Here is a 17,459-nt window from a genome sequence, read left to right as displayed (position 1 = left end):
TGTTTTTTAAATTCCATTTTTTTCCTATAACTTCTATTTCACAAAATTTGTTTCATATTTTTTTTAAATTCTATTTTTTTCCTATAACTTCCTAAGCCATTATACAACATTAAATTAAATTAAGTAACATGAAACAACATTAAACAATATGAAACAACATTAAATAAAATTAACCAACATAAAAATTATACAACATGAAACTTAAACAACATTTTAGTTGTAGTTTTTAAATAATAAATTATGTTTGGCCCTCGGTTGGAGACGGTTTTTTGTGATAGGGCTAAAACGAGCCATCTGGCCCTCTGGCCCTCGGTTGGAGATGGAGGCAAATATGGCCCTGTACTGTTCATTAAAATATTAATATCTTGGAGAATCTTGGAGGGCCATAGGACTAAAACGAGCCCTCTGGCCAGCCCTCGGTTAGAGATGGCCTATGTATGGAATAGTCCTCATTTTTTACCAAAAGAATAGAAATCTTTTTTTTTTTTTAAGTAAAAGGTTTGTACATATATATATATATATATATATATATATATATATATTACCAACGAAATTTTCTTAAAAGTGGAATATTCCACTCCACCATCTCATGTCCACGGTTTAATTTATAGGCCAATGTTATAAAATATTATGTTAAAAATATATAGTGACTAAAATTACAATGGAAGAGGATCCTCTCAGGATTTACTTTGTGGGAATCCTAGGCATCCCCATATGCTAGCTGTTTATCGTACGTTGTGCGGCTAGTTTTCGTTAGGTACTATCTGTGTTTAATTTTAAATTAAAAAATGTCAAATAATTTATGAACGCATGATGCACGATGAATGACTCAGATATGAGGATCCCTAGGATCCCCACAATTTGGATTCGGATGGGATCCAAATCCTTTCTATACATGAAGGGATATTTTGTGTGATCTAGATTTCACATTGTATTTAAACTATCTAAACGTCTACACGCATGCAGAGGCGGATGCGCATTGGGACCAAGTGATCTCAGGACCATTCGAAGTCTATAAAATATACATGTGAACGTCTTCCTACGACCCTTTTCTTTTATTTGGTACATGTTATTTTGTGCCTATCAAGTGTTTGATGTAATGTCTGCCATGCATATCTCGACAAGTTGCGCTGACATCACTTGACAAATTCTCTCGATATCACTAATCAGATTATTTCGGCATATGTCGACATGTGTTGACATCTATGCAACATAGTTTAGCTGACGACAACAAACCCATTAGTGTTCCATGAAGTACCTCAGTTAATAAACTAAATTTTTTTACGTGTTTCTGGCTTTGTTTCTGTCTAAAAACTTAAATTTTTAATATTGAAATTCCCCAATATCCAAATCTTAAATACGTCACTGGACGTATGTACGTGTGATTGAGATTTCATTAACGTTGCAATGAGATGGTCAGCAATCAGCAGCAAGCATACCCAAGAAATTGTTGACAAATTTGTCTAAAGTTGATAACCTTTTTTTTTTTTTTTTTATATAGAATATAAAGTTGATATGTCATTCTGGTGACGCCAGCAAAACCGCGGTAAGAAAAATTTCCATAAACATATTGAAATCAACTTCCATGGAAAAAAAAAAAAAAACATTGGAGTCGAGTCGCTTAAGTTTATTCCCAAGTATTTGTTTCCCACATGCCATACAATTCAAAATTTTCCAAAGTCCAACTTCGAAGAAGAAATGAGGAAATTGGCTACTCTTACTATCAGCGTTACGCATAACATCTAACTGCTAGCCAAGGTCAAAAATATCGATGATATCGGAAATATTGGTAATCCAAAAACACGAAAATTTCGATGGAAATATCGAGATATTATTGATATCGATAAAAATTGAATAAAAACCACGGAAATTGTAAGAAAAACTTGGAAATTTTTATTGAAACTTTGCAGGATGTTTATTTAGTCAATTATCTATTAGTTTATTACAAAAAATTGGAAGGAAATGCATTGCATGATGGATTTAACTGAAGTAAGTTGATTATATGGCGAGCTGGCAAATATTGTGAGTGTAGAAAATATGTAGTAATTAATGAAAGAAGTTTAAACACACCATAATCATTTATATATAATGAATTAGTACAATATTTTACACTTTATACATTGCATGGTAAGATACATGAGTGACTTAGTACCACGTAGAGTTCTTATCAAGGTCTAAAATATCAATGATCAGAAATATCGGTAGTCTAAAAACACAGAAATTTCTATAGAAATATCGGGATAATATCGATATTTTAAACTTTGCTGCTAGCTACTACTTAATAGATTTACATAGAAATTTACATATCTCGCACCAACGAGAACTATTGGATGCGAGAATCAAACTTGGATTGCGGTTAACCACATTCACGCCCTTACCAATTGCACCAACCCTTGTAAGCAATTTCAACAATTCAGTTTGATTTGGTTCGATTCCATTTAGTCCTCAAACTAGTAAACCAATCTATTAGATGAATGTGTTTATTTGGTTATTTCAGTTCATAAACAAATTGAGCAAATATTGCGCGTGATATCATTCCCACTAATTTGGTTTAGAAAATTAGTAATTCATGAAACATTTTCTTAAAATTTAGGAAATTATTTTAATTTTATTTCTTCATTATTTTAATTTGGTTTAGAGAATCTTCTTAAGCATTTTCGAATACAAATATACTTGTTGGTGGGTTGTTGGAACTTGGATATTTCAATCAAAAACTTGGACCGGAATCTTCTTAAGAATATTCACCTATTCAACTATTCCACAAATTGAAGCTTCAAGGAAATATCCACGTAAGGCAGGAAAACATATAAAGCACGCACTTGGCAGGCATTCCTCTTACATACATGCAAGAAACGGATCTCACTGCCTAAATATCAAATACCATAATCCTCAGGGTTTAACGAGGCCCACCGAACCCAAGTCAAGAACGACGGCGCTCACAACGATGCCATTGAATTCTTTTACAGGGCGCATGGTGCTTACCAGCTTTTTACGCAACTGGAGGTACAACTCCGGCACTGCTTCTGCTGTCTGATCGATTTGCCTTCAAATCCCTGCTCCTACCAACCTTTGAATTTTCTAATTTCTTTGTTTTTCTGGAATCTCTATTTCTTGGAATTTCTTATTTAATTTACATATATATTGAGTTTTGCGAAATATACATATATATATATATATATAGTTATTAGTTATTTTGGCTATAAATATAAGGAAAATTAATGACAAAAATTTAAATTTTTTGAGTTTTAATAAAAAAATAAAAGTTAAAGTAAATAATAATATAATTAATTTTTTAATATAAAAATATGATTTTCGTTAAAATTGAGAAGTTTTTTATTAAAGTTGACATAAATATAACATTACAGGGTTGCTTGTGAAGCCTACTGGATTGACTTGGCTAGGATTTCTAATCCGTGTTTGGTTGGAACAAGGATTAAGTTTAATGGACTAAGTCGGACTCGTGCCGACTAAATCCTTCGCTACCAGTTCTTAGCTAGGCCGCCCGAAACATATGGGATTGCTAATCCCGTCTCTAAAGCTGCGTACAATGTCTGCACGCTGCATCGTCATCACGCTGCAAGTCGTCTGCTTCTCTGCAACTCTGGCCACCTATACCCAAATCTGAAACCCACCACACCCACCGCCTAATTCTCAACATCCAACCACCAAAATTTGAAAAGAAAAAAAAAATCAATTCGATAATAACAACAAACTCAATAGAAAAATTCTTCATTTTTCCCAGAAAATCAGAGGGCGAGAAACAAAGTGGTTGTGAAATCCATGGCGCTACAGAGAGGAACCTCTGCACGATTTCAATTTGTCGTGGGATTTGAAGTTGGGAAATCAGAATCTGTGGTGCCATAAATAATTTAGAGGAATCACAACAGCAAAGAAAAGGAAAAGAAAAAAAGGAGAGAACAAAAGGGGGTGATGAATGACGCTGGTTTGAGGGAGGAGAGAGTGGAAAGGAAAAGAAAAAGATGAAGAGAGGGAGAGGGTCGGAGCAAAATTAGGAAGAAAAAGGAAGATCAGAGGGAAAAAAAAAATTAGGAATGAAAAAAGAAAGACAGTGGTAATAATAAAATATTACTAAATATGTATAAAATAATATAAAAGATTAATTTGGGGAATTCCTTTGGATAATAGAGAGAGGATTATGATATTGGCAGGGATGTCGTGCAAAAACTGGAAATTTTGATGAGGGAGAGAGAGGATTATGATATTTGCAGGAATGTCCTGCAAAGACTGGAAATTTTGATCAGATAGAGAGAGGTTTATGATATTTGCAGGAATGTCCTGCAAAGACTGGAAATTTTGATCAGAGAGAGAGAGAAAAGCCCCTTAATGGAAAATATCCGAAAAATATTGATGTATTAAAAATAATTTCATAAAGTGAAGCTTCGAGACATTAAACCATCTATTATCCGCGTTGAAAAATTACTGTTAAGGAGGATAATGTATAAACCACCAATATATAATATATATATATATATATATATATATAATTATATATATATATATATATATATATATATATATATAATATGTATACATATATGCGCATCGCAAAGAATCAAATCCCATAATCCTTAGGGTTTTACGAACCTTAATCACGCAAAATCTCCTAATTAGCAGACTGATCTTGCGATTAACAGTCGCAATTTGCTTCCGGGTTCCCAAATTTCAGAGAGACGAAGAAAGAGGAGAGAGAGAGTACTGATAAAGGTTTGGGATTTTTGATTTAAAGGGATGGGAGGACGCTTTTCGGACTTGAGGGGAGGCAAGGCCGCCGTGGGCACCGAACCGGACGCCGAGAACGACGGCGCACACAACGATGCCATTGAATTCTTTTACAGGGCGCATGGTGCTTACCCGCATTTTACGCAACTCGAGGTACAACTCCGGCACTGCTTCTGCAGTGTGACCTTTGAATTTCTAATTTCTTTGTTTTTCTGGAATTTCTATTTCATTCTTTTCTTGGATATTAGTTATTAGTTATTTTGGCTGGATCCTCTCCGTACCAAAACCCACCGGAGCTTCCGGATCTTCCTCCTTCTTCCTTCTTCTCTGCAGATTTGGTTCTGCTTCTTCTTCACTTCCTTCTTCCTTCTTTGTTTGTCTTCTTCTTCAATTATGCATCTCCTGCATCTTCTCCGACAACCAACTCCGAGGAAAGCACGACTCCGACTCCGGAAAAGCCCACGACGCCGACTTGGCCTTTAAAGAAGACGGATCCGGAGGCTCCGGTGGGTTTGGGTCCGGAGAGGATCCTCTCCCGAGATAACCTTACAAATCTTATTTTATTTTAGGAGAAATTACGTTTTCATCCTTCCTTTTACTAATTCATTGATTAAAATTCTATTCTTTTTTTAGTTTTCGATTAAAGTAATTATGTATTAATAACATCATTAATTATTAGGAAAACTAACGAAAAATGTTGAAAACTTTTAATAATAAGGACAAAATAAAGGGTAAAGTGAATAGTATCAGGATTGATTTTTTAGTGTAAAAATATGATTTTTCTTTAAAGTGAACAGTACCGGTGCTTTTCGTTAAAGTTTCCTTATTTCAATAATAAAATATTTTTTTATATCTAAATATATTCATTTAATGTTAAAAATAATATAATTAGTATATTTATATTTATGACTAAATTTTTTTATATCAATTTGTTATATGTAAAATGTACCCTTTTTTTCAAATAAAATCTATTCAATTTTTTTTTCTAATCCATTTTTAAACTTATATGGATACATTAATTTTTTTTTCTTTAATTTTAAAATGTATCCATGTCAAGTTTAATCAAAGAAATTTACTAATATTATTAAGCCTAATATTTTTTTTTTTTTGTAATTTTGAAGAATGTACCTATGTTTTGATACAATAATTTTTTTTGGTTAATTTTGATGAATGTACCCATGTTTATATATATATATACACACACACAATAGTATATTTATATTTTAATCCCACAAATTATGGTTTTTTATTTAAAATCTCATTTATATAAACAACTAAAATTTCTAATTTTTAATTTAAAAAATATAGTAACGTACATAGAAATAAATTATTACATTAATTTCAGAGACTTCGATCAAAAATTAAAAACCAACAAGATTTCAATCAAAGAATATTCATATTTAAGGACCGTATCCAAAGTCTCATTTTATTTTATTCATACATTGAGTGCATATATTTTATAACCTCACAAGATTCTAAAAAATTTATACTCCCACAATGTGACCATCTTTCTTAATTTTGTAGCTGTATTTTGAAAATATTATTTGTCTCAAGTGATTGGGGCAAATTCCAAATTCCAAGGGCCTTGTTTCTTTATTTCCTCGTCTTTCACCTTTTGTCTTTCAAAACCGAGTGCAATGACAAACTAGAAGTCTAATGAAATTAGGCTTGATTGTTGTTTTTGTTCTTTTGTGTTAATGTTTTTCAATTTTGTGCTACAGTTATCCTTTTCAGCATCCAAGCTGCTTGATCGTGATCTCCTTTCCAAGGTATGTTATCCATGTCACCTTACTTGTGATAACATAGCAGTTAAAATACTGGTTAAGTTTTATCTAAGTTAGTAACAAAGTTATTGTAATAGTGTCATCTGACCGCTACGAGTTTACTATCGAGGCTAAAAAATTCTCTATTTTTCTTTCAGAGTGATCCTATGGTGGTTGTATACCTCAAGAAGAATGATGGTAAGCTAGAGGAACTTGGGAGAACTGAAGTCATACTGAACAATTTAAATCCGGTATGGATACAGAACGTTTCAGTAGCTTATCAGTCCGAGATGGTGCAGAATTTGATGTAAGTTTCTCATATTTTCTGTAGCACCTATGTTTCTGAAGATATCTTTGTAGTTTATCAGACGTTTGCTTATTTTCTTTTCTTGTGTTCTCCTCCAAGATTCCATGTCTACGATGTTGATACACAATTCCACAATGTACCTGTAAAGGTATGACGAGACTTCTTTGAATTTTTAACATTTCTTTTAGAACGAAAAACCTAATACAATTCATGTGTTAACCAACCTTATTTTGTTGCCTTGCAGACTCTGAATTTGAGGGATCAAGAGTTTCTTGGAGAAGGCAGTTGTGACCTTTCAGAGGTAAGTCTCTTGAAATCTGTTCAGCTCATATATTTTCATTGAGCTGGTGTGATATGTATATAGACTCATTTAATTAATACTTCGAGTTATGTGTTTCTTTTCATGTTTAATTTTCAATGTTATAGTTACAGCACTACTCACCGTTGATGCAGCTAAGGAAAGTTAACGATATAGCTTGTAGTGGTTTCCTTTATTTAATCATATGCAAAACTGTTGCCCAAAATGTATTGAAATCAGTACCTAAGATTTCATCGTTTTCTAGTAAATGAAGTCGAACCTAATTTACAGTTTGCTGTGTACTCTCTTTTCTGACGGCAGATTGTGACTATACAAAATCGAAGTTTAACAATGACTCTGAAAGGCAAAAAGGGGCATGGAGGTTTGAGAAACTTTGGAACACTCACCGTGCATGCCGAGGAAACTATTGCTTCTAGGAGTGCTGTAGAGATTAAATTCCGCTGTGCCCACTTGGACAACAAAGATCTCTTTTCTAAAAGCGTACGCATTTCAAAGAAGCTTCGTGCGATCTTTTTACTTGTATATACAAATTTCTTATATTGTATGATTCTTAGGTTTCTTTTCCCGATTCTTCACTTCAGGATCCTTTCTTAATAATATCAAGAACTGTTGAGACTGGGGATTCTATTCCAATTTGCAAGACTGAAGTGGTGGATAACAATTTACACCCGACCTGGAAACCATTATGCCTGAGTATGCAACAGTTCAGAAGCAAGGTAAGCTTGTGAATTATTGCTTGGTTACCTGTTAAATTAGGGTATATAAATTTTGGTAATTGACAAATACGATAGAGAGATCATTTAATTTTCTTCAATTTGATGCAGGACGCCCTGCTGGTTATTGAGTGTTTTGATTTCAACAACAATGGCAAACACATTCTTATTGGGTAATTATTGATTGGTTCCAACTCTTTGTTTTGTTACTTCTTGCATGATATCATTGTTTTGCGCCTGGAACACAAAAAAATGAAGGTTTTGAAATTACCCTCTATTCGTTTTACTCAGGAGACTCCGAAAATCAGTAGCAGACCTTGAAAAACTATTCAAAGAAGGACGTGGGGCGAACATGTTTATTCCATCTTCTCGTGCGGGTCATGAAAAGGTATATATTCAATCTTGCAGTCCAATTCCTTAGTATTTCATGTCAATTTGAATTTACTCACGTTTGCTTTGTAATATGTTAACGTAGGTTTTGAAGAGTCAGCTATTTGTGGACCAATTTTGTGAGAAAGAACAATTCACCTTTGTTGACTATATATCTAGTGGGTTTGAGCTTAACTGCATGGTTGCAGTTGATTTTACGGGTAAGCAATGTCTGATAGTCTAGTAATTTAATTCAGTCTTCATTCTGCAAAAGTTCATGGGTTTGATATATTTTCTTGTTTCGAATATTAAATTTTGTCCAGCTTCAAATGGAGATCCTAGAAATCCCGAGTCTTTGCACTATATTGATCCTAATGGCCGGCCGAATTCTTACCAGCAGGTAAGCATGTGCTTCAATAGGGATAGTTCTATCTTATCGACCACATTCTTTTTGCAGACGTGTAATGAATTGGTACATAATTAAGGTTTGTTCTCGAGCTTTTGTTGTTATGGGTACCTTTCTGTTCAATATTTAGCGAAAGCATATTGATTGATTAGATGTTGTCATTTGCAGGCTATAACAGAAGTAGGACCAGTCATTCAGTTCTACGATGCTGATAAGAGTTTTCCTGCTTGGGGCTTTGGAGGAAGGACGGCTAATGGAACTGTATCACACTGCTTCAACTTGAATGGAGATTCAAGTGAATCTGAGGTAAAGGAGTAGGTTAACTCTTTGCAATGCTCTTTTACCCTTGGTTTGCAATCTCGTTCAATACACTGACCTAATTTTGTTTAACCATCTCAGTAAATTCAATTGTGTCGTTTATTTAACAGGTTGTCGGAGTTGAAGGCATAATGGCTGCTTATGCCAATGCTCAACGCGATGTTGCTCTGTCAGAACCGACGTTGTTTGGCCCAGTGGTTAACAGGGCTGCTAAAATTGCCACCAGGTCCCTCTCGTCCAACAAGTACTACGTCTTGGTCATTATAACGGTAAGAGCCGGACGAATTCAAATTGAATTTTTAACTCCTCGGTTCTTTGTTTTACCAAAATTGATAATATAAATGCCATCTTGTTTTCTAGGATGGAATCCTCACTGACCTTCAAGAAACAAAAGATGCTTTGGTGAAAGCATGTAATCTTCCTCTATCAATCCTCATCGTTGGAGTTGGTAATGCGGATTTCAAAGAAATGAAGGTAATACTTGTGGTTATTCAGGATTTTCACATACTGGTTTTTGATTTCTGCATATCATGAAGTTGTTTCGTCTGAATCTTTTGTATTTGGCAGATCCTTGACGCTGACAACGGGCAACGATTAAAAAGTTCTACAGGTCACATAGCTACGCGTGACATTGTCCAGTTCGTTCCAATGAGAGATGTGCAGAGTAAGTATCCATGACCTCCATTTCTCTTTCTAAACATCCATTGTACCTTTAGGTGCACGTCAACATCGTGTGAGGCGAAGTTACTAGAACTGTGGTTCAGACTTTCATTCAACCTGTATTAAATTGGCAATCGTAAATTTATTTTTTCTCGGGTCTTCTATCGTATTTTAGCTGACAAAATCTGTGGGGTTTGTAACTTGTAAGCAGGTGGGCAGATTTCTGTTGTTCAAGGTCTTTTGGAAGAGCTGCCCGGACAGTTTTTGAGTTACATGCGTTCCATGGACATCAAGCCGCTCACCTTCAATGCCGCTGCCCAAGCATCACCTGCCTGACCGTTGACGGATTTCTTCTTTGTACCGTTGTAAAGGGACATACCGAATACTTTGTAGTATCGAGCACTCATGTTAATACAGTGTGAAATGTAGATACGAATGCTCGATACTACAACGCATTTCATTGATTGATAAACGTCAAATTCTAGAATCTATCGGAAATTTATAAAATCTCTGTTTGACCCTGGTGGTGTTCTTTCTTGCAGTCCAAGCATCTGCCTCGATGATTTTTGGCATGATTAAAAGTTTTCATGACAACTAACAATGCTTATGACTGCAGTTAGTGGCGGATTCAGGATTTTAACTTAGGGTGGTTCCAATATAAAAGCTCCAAAAATAAAAACAAGATGAAAATATCATTGAACAAATAAATGGTAACTACAATTTTCATTCATAATCTTTGTGCTAAACAAGCTAGAAATACTAAATTTGTACACGATGAGATCTAATATTTTGAAAACGTGTCATGATAGTTTCATTGTCAATACAAGAAAAAACATATTTCTCAATGTAAACAACTAAGCTGTCATTTAACCATTGATCCCCCATTCTATTGCAGAGTGGACTCTTTATGATATTCATGACGGAAAATGTTCTCTTCACTGAAGCAGTTGCAACAGGTAAAACCAAAGCCAATTCAATAAGTAAATACACATATTGAAATACTCGATGCAACTTTTTTTCCACCATTTTCTTAGCAAGATCACTAATACTTTGCAACTGAGAAAAGTCACTTCTCGAACGCACAGAATGAATATAAATATCGAGTTGATCTTCAAGTGTCAATAGGTCTTGCTTCGTAAAATCTTAAGGGTACAATTGAGCAAGGCGAAGTAACTTTTCTTTGTCAAAAGCTGCAAAAGAATCATTTGGACTCAAACTAGCCAAACAAATGAGCAATTCGGTACTTGTTTCATTGAAGCGATCATTTAACTCTGTAAGCTGGGAATCAATGACAACAAAAAAGAGCTCCACTTTGTAACGATGACGGTTGGTCTTTTTGTGGGAATTACGGCACGGCCTCCCATGAACTACATATGTCTCATCCATGTTAATAACCTCAATATGATGTTGGACACAAAATGACAGTACTTTGTCAACCAAAAGGTCAAACCCCACATCATTCCTCATGTAGAGTAGTTGTTCTTTACATGTGTTGACTAAAGCCATTGCATTCACAATATCTTGATCATCCTTTTGTAATGCTTGTGATAAATCATACATGATTCCTAATATAGATTTCATCAAAAATAGGAGAAACACAAACTCAAAAGATTGTATGTCTTTCAATAACATATTTGCTTCGGCCACACTATTATTGGTATTATCATCAACAATCATTTCAAGCACATTGACCACAGATGAGAACATAGTAATCAAACTAATCAAAGTACCATAATGTGAATTCCATCTTGTAGCTCTAAAAGGCTCCATCAATATATATGCTATTCGGACCTCATCTCGAATATCTGGAGGATAATCCTTTTTTGGAATTCTCTTTCCGGGGTCTCTCTCAAGATTATCCAAATCAACTTTAAACTCATTTTGTTGTGGAGTGGAATTACCCCCCAATTGGATTAGAACTACTTGGAATTGGAGGGGAAATGTTCGGAATAGGATTGGAACTATCCAAGTTTGGAGATGAACTATTTGGAATATGATTGTCCGAACTAATCGATGATGATTTTCGCTTGTAATATCGTTCCATACTTCTAATTTCTACACATATCAATTAATAAAAAAATCTATATCAATTGATGAAACTAAAAAAAATATTATATGAAAAACGAGAAATCAGATTAATTTATAAATTTATAATTAGGTCTGTGCCCGTGGGATTCTAATATTATGAATGCCAAAGACAAAGAGATGCATGCCACAAATAGGCTGCCATCACTTCAAAGAAACATTAAAAGTTTAATTCATCATCAGATTCACCACCAAACATTAAAAATAAAAATACTTTTTAAATAAAATATCTAACACCACTAATAAATCAAATAGTGGATGGTAAAATTATTTAAATATTGAACACCACAAATAATTTAATATCAGATAGTGGATGGCAAAATTATTTAATGGACAGAGTCAAAGAGAATACAAACCTCTTCGACCAAGAAGAAGAGGACCATCGGCTAGCCTTCGGACCAAAGCTTTACACTGAGAAAAAATGCAGAAGGGTTACAGATTTTCACCAGAGATGTCGTCGCCCCACCCGTCGGTGCAACGGTGAATAGAAACTAGAGTGCAATAGAGAGTTGATAGATGCCGTAAGGAACAGGAGAGGGCTGAGCGGCAGATGATTAGGTATTATTGGTAAAGTGAAGGTTCTGATTGCTCTATCGTGTGAAGGAGCTGAGTGCTCTATCGTGTGAAGGTTCTCACGTGAGTGAGGTTTTAAATTTTTTTAATGACTTGACTCAAAACGACGTCGTTTTGCCAAGTCATTGTGCAGCATCACTAACATGGGTGGTCCTTGAAGATCCTCACAGCCATTTTTCCGAGCTTCGGGTGGTCCCGGGACCACCCTGGCCCCTTAATAGATCCACCCCTGATTGCAGTTAGACAAAAACATGAAAGTACTCATGTATTATAAAAGTGTTTTTTGGAAAAGCGCATATGAGATGCTTCTTTAGGAATTATTCCCAAGTGCTTTGTTCATAAGTTCCCAATGAGTCCTAAAGAAATTTTGAATTTTAATATAGTGCTTACGCAAAAGTACTTCTTAAAAAAAAACTCTGACTGAGTCTTTAGTAAAAATTTTGATTAATTCAACTGCTTCACGAAAAAGTGGCTTCCAACCAACAACATTACAAGTTTTCTTTCAAAAACTTAAATAGAAGATCTTTTGATTGTCATAAAACATTTTTGCCTATCCAAAAGCAAATTTCAAACGGGATCCTGCTTGCCAAATGCCTATTTCAGTTTGATTTCTTTTTCCTAACAGAAATTAACTGGACTGGGGGAGCAAAACAGTTGTTTCTATTAGAGGAAGCACTTCCACTCGTAAGCATTTTTGCTCGAAAGAAAAAAGAATGCGGAATGGAGGAGTTAAGAGGACGGCAAAACCTGTTGCGAATATCTTGTAAAACGAGGAAGAGAAAGTGGAGGATGAACAGTAGCAATTCCACCACCAACATTGATCTGCCGTTACAAAAGCGAAAGCAGGTCCAGCCGGCCGGAGCGGAGTACTTGGCGGAGGACCTACTGAAGGCGGCGTTGCCTTTCGGGATAGAAGACTGGGATCAGCTGGAACAAGTGCACAACAACTTCAAGGGGGACTTCTCTAATCTTCGACAAGCTTTCGAACAAGGCCGAAAGCTCCGTATCGACACTTCTGACAATAACAACAATGTCTACCTCTTCCTGAGTACGGAGAATGAATATGAACATGTTGTTATACCAACTCTGGTGGTGGTCGTGCCGCCTCCTCCGCCTTCCCTCGAGATAGCAATCCGAACATCCCGCAACGACTTCAAGGAAATCGTTCCGTTGAAGAAAATGAAGATGGGTTGGACCCAATCGTTAGTCCCTCGTCCAAACACGACATTCCTCGTACTCGAATATTCGTGCTGGGTTGCAGTTGCTCTCAGAGAAGGGCTGCTTTGAACCGCATTGAGGAAGGCCGGTTTGAGCAGTTTCCGGACTGCATGCTGTACGTGTTTAACACACTCGAATCCAATCCTGTAGACCAAACGAGGCTCGTGAGTGACGAGCAGCCGAAGCTGGAAGTGGAGGAAGCCAAAGTGCGCAGAGCGGTTTTCGAAAACATGAAGATTTATAAGTTTAAGTTTTACACACGAAATAATTAGTTTGCTAATCACTAGTTAATTAGTTATAATTAGTAATTATGGTATGATGGTGGTGTAGGTCTCGTTTGGATGTACTTTTTAAATGACTGAAAACACTTTTGGTGAAAGGATAATGCACGGAGATCAAAATTTTAAATCAAATTTGCAAACTAAATAATGTGTCACCAATAAGTAAAAGGCCCGTTAATCAACACTCAAGTAACAATCTAATCATCAATAACCACATTATTTGGTTTTAAAACTTTGATCTCCCTAGCATTATCCCTAGCGAAAAGCACTTCAAATGATTTTTTAGGATTTGCTTGCATTTTTACCAAGGATTGGTTTGAAAAACATTTTCACCAAAAGCGTTTTCACATGCAGACATGAGAAAGAAAAAAAAAAGGGTGCAGAAATCACGACACTTCGGAGGTACAAGTTTGGTTCTCAACCAAGAAGGATGTAAGGATATCACAAGTAATTCAAGTATTCAACTATCCAACAACAGAATGAAGATTTAGAAGGATCAATGCTGTGCATTGCACACATCCTACCGAAATCTAATTCACTTTTACATCTGAAAAATTGTAAAAATGCAGCCGAAGTACGTTCAGTTTCGTTCACTTACAAGGGAAAAGGAGAGGCGTCTTGGCTATTAGTTCAAGCATGCGAATGATGTCTATGGCGATCCTTATCCCGGGAAGAATACGAGGAACTGTGATAGTCACGATCGCGTGACGAGTGATGCCTCGATTTGTCTGAATGCCCCCCTGAGTCTTTTGCTCTATCCTTTGAACGATGACTCCGATCCCTGTTTCTGTCCCTCTCGGCCTCCTCTCGATCTCGATCTCGGTCAGAATCCCTGCCCCTATCACGATCCCGAGCCCTTATTCTGTCCCTGTCCCGGTCCCTTTCCCTATCTCTTTCCCTGTCCCTCTCTCTGTCCTTGCTTTTATCACCGCTTGATTCCATGCAGCGTTCAGACTTTGACTTCATTTTGACATCTTCTCTTGCCTCTTCCTCAACAGCCATGCTCTTGGCTTCATCACCACTCTCTTTAGAGTCCTTTGGCTTGTCAACGGGTAGCTTGACCAACACACCCTTTGATCCACTAGATTCAGGATTCAATGCTGTTGTATCCTTTGAATTAGAGGTATCATCAATAGCTGCGGGAGCGGGAGCATTCTTTGGAACTTCCTACAAAACAGCAATGAGAAGGAAAAATCCACGTTATGTAATTTTCATTTTCTTCATATTCTCCAGCTGCATTCTTGCTTGCAGCCAGCAGTGCTGCTGTTAAACCACCGATAAGCAAGTGATTGTATGAATCTAATGAACCTTCCTAGAGAAAAACAGCAGCACTTACAGTATCAAGATGCAATAAGCTGTTGAAAATGGCAGCTGTAGAGATAAGAGAGAATATCATAGAGCCCCCTGGCTCTAAATAAATCATAACGGGGAGGGGAAAAAATTAGAAGAAAACGAGTCAGAATTACCTTTGTAACTGGCAGAGATGAAATCCATGACTTGTTAGAGAATGTAAAAGAGTCACCCTCTTTACAGACCGGTATGTACTTTGCTTTAGGAAGGCTGTACAAATGAGCCAGAACCCTACAAATTTCGTCAATCCCTGATTTCTCAGCATCAAATGCCTTCCACCATGGTGGATTTTCAGGAAGTGGTACTTGAAATCTCCGAGCAGCAGCATAAACCACACCGCAAGCAACCACCTCGCTCTTGAATCGAACACACAATGTTGTGCGCAAACTGCAAGTAAAAAGTTCGTGAGAATTTAACCAACAATCAGAATCTATACATATACCAAGCAAAAAGAAAATTTTAAATAAATAAACACCAATATAAAGTTTGAAGGTCTCAAAGTAAATTAGCAATTGGTGTATGTTGAGAGAAGTACCTGTCATTTGCTAGATTCCAGGCTTCTTGTGTTAATTCCCGAGGTGTTTCCAGAGTGGCAAGGTAATTTGATATGAATTTATGAGGATGTTCAACATGACAAATGAAACCCATCTCTTTCAAAATATGCCTTTCTGTTCTACTCAACTCCATCTTCAAGTCCGAATATTTCTGGAAAAACAAAAAAACAAAAAGCTTGAAACTTTGATATGCTTTACTAAGTGTGATAATAAAAGGACTAAAACCATTCACTTGTGCACACCAAAGAGGGAGACAATAGATTTGATCCGTTGGGTTCAAAAGGATGATAATGAAAAACAACGATTGTAGTATGAAATCTATACAAATATAGCATATGTCGGTCTAACCTTTGAATATGGATCCAAATGCTCAATGGGTAGGTTCTCCCTCCTGCATTCCATCCGGTGGAAAACAATGATCACCTGTCTGGCTTTCTTAGGGCATTCCTCCAGTTTCGATGCAAGCCACACACAGCTAGCCGCAACTTTCTACAAGAAAACATCACATTACTAAATTACTAATGTAAATATGAAATGAGAGATTGGAGAATACTGAAAGAAAACAAAGAGATAAAAGCTACTCATTTAACCTACTACAGCTACAGCGGACATCTTTTTCCTAATAAACGCTGTATGCGATTGTATGAGGTACATTTTCATCAGCACACATAACAAAAAACTTAGGAGGAAAAATGTTAAAAGGAATCAATCATTGCTCTCAATTTCAAAACATGGGTTGTCAAAACAACGTCGTATAATACAATTATATGGGCAAATCGAAGATATAAGTACACCGAACACTCCTAATCGCGGTGGAATGCTTCAGGTAATCGCAATAAATGAATAAATTAAATGCACAGATAAAGCAAATACCTTGACATTGAAGCGAGCAAAGGACTTCTTGCAATAGAAGCGGTGAAACAGAACCTGACCAGTCGCCATTACAGCTTGAGGTCTGCAAGTGATCAAATCAAGCAAATCAAACTTTAGTAATTCCCCCTCAAATTAAAGAAGAACCATAATCGCTACAAATTTAAACAAAAAAAAATGGAAACAGCATACAATTTGAGCAGAATTCCGCTTTCTTGGATCAAATCACAGCCGTAGATTCTGAGCGTGGTTTCCTTGGGTTCATCAATCCCGTCCTTCCTCGACGGCGAGTTCTGCAACTGCTCGTCGGTCAGGTAGAAGGTGTCTATCGCCGTGTATATCATCGTCCAAAACCCTAACAAGCTTCTGCACAAAATTAAATTTCCAAAAAAATTCAATTAAATCTGAAAAAATAAAAATAAAAGTTTCGATATTTACAGAGAAAAATTGGTAATCGAAGGGACGAGAACGAACCTTTACCTTCCCGTTTGGTTGCCCAGAAGTTAATCGAAGAGAAGATGCATGAGACCAAGAAATTGGCTCTGAGCATTTCAGAATGGTAGTGAAACGACGACGTAAAGAGATGGCTGTGTTTTTTGGTTCTGCTCCCTGTTTGTTTTGGGTTGTTTTCAATTGGCCCCTTAACTTTTGTGTTCTTTTTAATTCCTGCACATTTACTGCACCTCTTTTACAGTTTTACCCCAGATTAAACTTTTGTTTTTTTGGCAGAAAATGTATAGTGGGGAGGTGAAGCCATCTCATTATAGGGACAGGGTATATCACAAGTCTCTTTGAGGACTTACAGAGAGGGTTTTAGTCATTTTTTTTCGTTTTCACAGATCGTCTACCAAGAGGGATTGTCGGCAACGGAACTCGACTCAGGCTTTGATATAGCGAAAAAACGATATTTACCAACTCAATCAACTCTCGTTC

The 17,459-nt window shown here is 36.2% G+C and overlaps 4 protein-coding genes across 9 annotated transcripts in view; 2 read left to right on the top strand and 2 right to left on the bottom strand.

The window, feature by feature from the left end:
* Positions 1-10,115, top strand: part of LOC126593851 (protein BONZAI 3-like) — a 40,856-nt gene extending 30,741 nt beyond the window's left edge. The window contains exons 2-17 of one of the 3 annotated variants that reach the window (XM_050260004.1): positions 4,726-4,893; positions 6,462-6,509; positions 6,662-6,810; positions 6,910-6,958; positions 7,055-7,111; positions 7,430-7,609; positions 7,711-7,845; positions 7,954-8,015; positions 8,134-8,230; positions 8,318-8,432; positions 8,535-8,611; positions 8,786-8,923; positions 9,046-9,204; positions 9,296-9,409; positions 9,503-9,599; positions 9,804-10,115. In XM_050260004.1, the coding sequence (XP_050115961.1) occupies positions 4,750-4,893; positions 6,462-6,509; positions 6,662-6,810; positions 6,910-6,958; positions 7,055-7,111; positions 7,430-7,609; positions 7,711-7,845; positions 7,954-8,015; positions 8,134-8,230; positions 8,318-8,432; positions 8,535-8,611; positions 8,786-8,923; positions 9,046-9,204; positions 9,296-9,409; positions 9,503-9,599; positions 9,804-9,931 (1,749 nt within the window). In that variant the 5' untranslated portion in view covers positions 4,726-4,749 and the 3' untranslated portion in view covers positions 9,932-10,115. Of the gene's footprint in view, positions 1-4,544; positions 4,894-6,461; positions 6,510-6,661; positions 6,811-6,909; positions 6,959-7,054; positions 7,112-7,429; positions 7,610-7,710; positions 7,846-7,953; positions 8,016-8,133; positions 8,231-8,317; positions 8,433-8,534; positions 8,612-8,785; positions 8,924-9,045; positions 9,205-9,295; positions 9,410-9,502; positions 9,600-9,803 lie in introns of those variants that run through there. The other 2 variants (XM_050260003.1, XM_050260005.1) reach the window with 2 other exon arrangements.
* A 175-nt stretch (positions 10,116-10,290) lies between these two features.
* LOC126593853 (uncharacterized) lies at positions 10,291-13,613 on the bottom strand. Of its 3 annotated transcripts, none has more exons than XM_050260010.1 (3): positions 13,001-13,613; positions 12,037-12,482; positions 10,291-11,650 (listed from the first exon to the last, which is right to left on the bottom strand). In XM_050260010.1, the coding sequence occupies exons 2-3, from the start codon at positions 12,061-12,063 to the stop codon at positions 10,739-10,741; spliced, it is 939 nt and encodes a 312-aa protein (XP_050115967.1). In that variant the 5' UTR covers positions 12,064-12,482; positions 13,001-13,613; the 3' UTR covers positions 10,291-10,738. The 3 variants fall into 3 exon arrangements, with proteins under 3 accessions (XP_050115967.1, XP_050115968.1, XP_050115965.1); XM_050260011.1 differs by having other exon boundaries at positions 12,037-12,091; XM_050260008.1 differs by having other exon boundaries at positions 12,037-13,613.
* Positions 12,974-13,743, top strand: LOC126592345 (protein HEAT INTOLERANT 4-like). The gene is made up of 2 exons (XM_050258037.1): positions 12,974-13,455; positions 13,515-13,743. Exons 1-2 carry the CDS (start codon positions 12,974-12,976, stop codon positions 13,741-13,743), a joined length of 711 nt encoding a protein of 236 aa, XP_050113994.1.
* Positions 13,744-14,155: 412 nt separating this feature from the next.
* On the bottom strand, positions 14,156-17,142 carry LOC126593852 (cyclin-L1-1-like). Of its 2 annotated transcripts, none has more exons than XM_050260006.1 (7): positions 17,001-17,142; positions 16,719-16,892; positions 16,530-16,611; positions 16,005-16,145; positions 15,638-15,807; positions 15,219-15,489; positions 14,156-14,919 (listed from the first exon to the last, which is right to left on the bottom strand). In XM_050260006.1, the coding sequence occupies exons 2-7, from the start codon at positions 16,868-16,870 to the stop codon at positions 14,383-14,385; spliced, it is 1,353 nt and encodes a 450-aa protein (XP_050115963.1). In that variant the 5' UTR covers positions 16,871-16,892; positions 17,001-17,142; the 3' UTR covers positions 14,156-14,382. The 2 variants fall into 2 exon arrangements, with proteins under 2 accessions (XP_050115963.1, XP_050115964.1); XM_050260007.1 differs by having other exon boundaries at positions 17,007-17,142.
* Between the last annotated feature and the right edge of the window lie 317 nt (positions 17,143-17,459).

This window comes from Malus sylvestris, chromosome 12 (genome assembly GCF_916048215.2).
Source record: "Malus sylvestris chromosome 12, drMalSylv7.2, whole genome shotgun sequence".
NCBI lineage: Eukaryota > Viridiplantae > Streptophyta > Magnoliopsida > Rosales > Rosaceae > Malus > Malus sylvestris.
The sequence above is the reverse complement of the archived record's forward strand: the minus strand, read 5'-3'. Positions and strand labels throughout refer to the sequence as shown.

Coding starts and splice junctions, on each gene's coding strand:
- LOC126593853 (XM_050260008.1), bottom strand. CDS start 12,063: ATGGTCCTCTTCTTCTTGGTCGAAGAG. Junction 11,651..12,036: donor TCTTCTTCTTGGTCGAAGAG/GTTTGTATTCTC, acceptor TGATATGTGTAG/AAATTAGAAGTATGGAACGA.
- LOC126592345 (XM_050258037.1), top strand. CDS start 12,974: ATGGAGGAGTTAAGAGGACGGCAAAACCTGTTGCGAATATCTTGTAAA. Junction 13,456..13,514: donor AAGATGGGTTGGACCCAATC/GTTAGTCCCTCG, acceptor GCTGGGTTGCAG/TTGCTCTCAGAGAAGGGCTG.
- LOC126593852 (XM_050260006.1), bottom strand. CDS start 16,870: ATGATATACACGGCGATAGACACCTTCTACCTGACCGACGAGCAGTTG. Junction 16,612..16,718: donor AGCGGAATTCTGCTCAAATT/GTATGCTGTTTC, acceptor GATCACTTGCAG/ACCTCAAGCTGTAATGGCGA. Junction 15,490..15,637: donor TGGAATCTAGCAAATGACAG/GTACTTCTCTCA, acceptor TTTTACTTGCAG/TTTGCGCACAACATTGTGTG.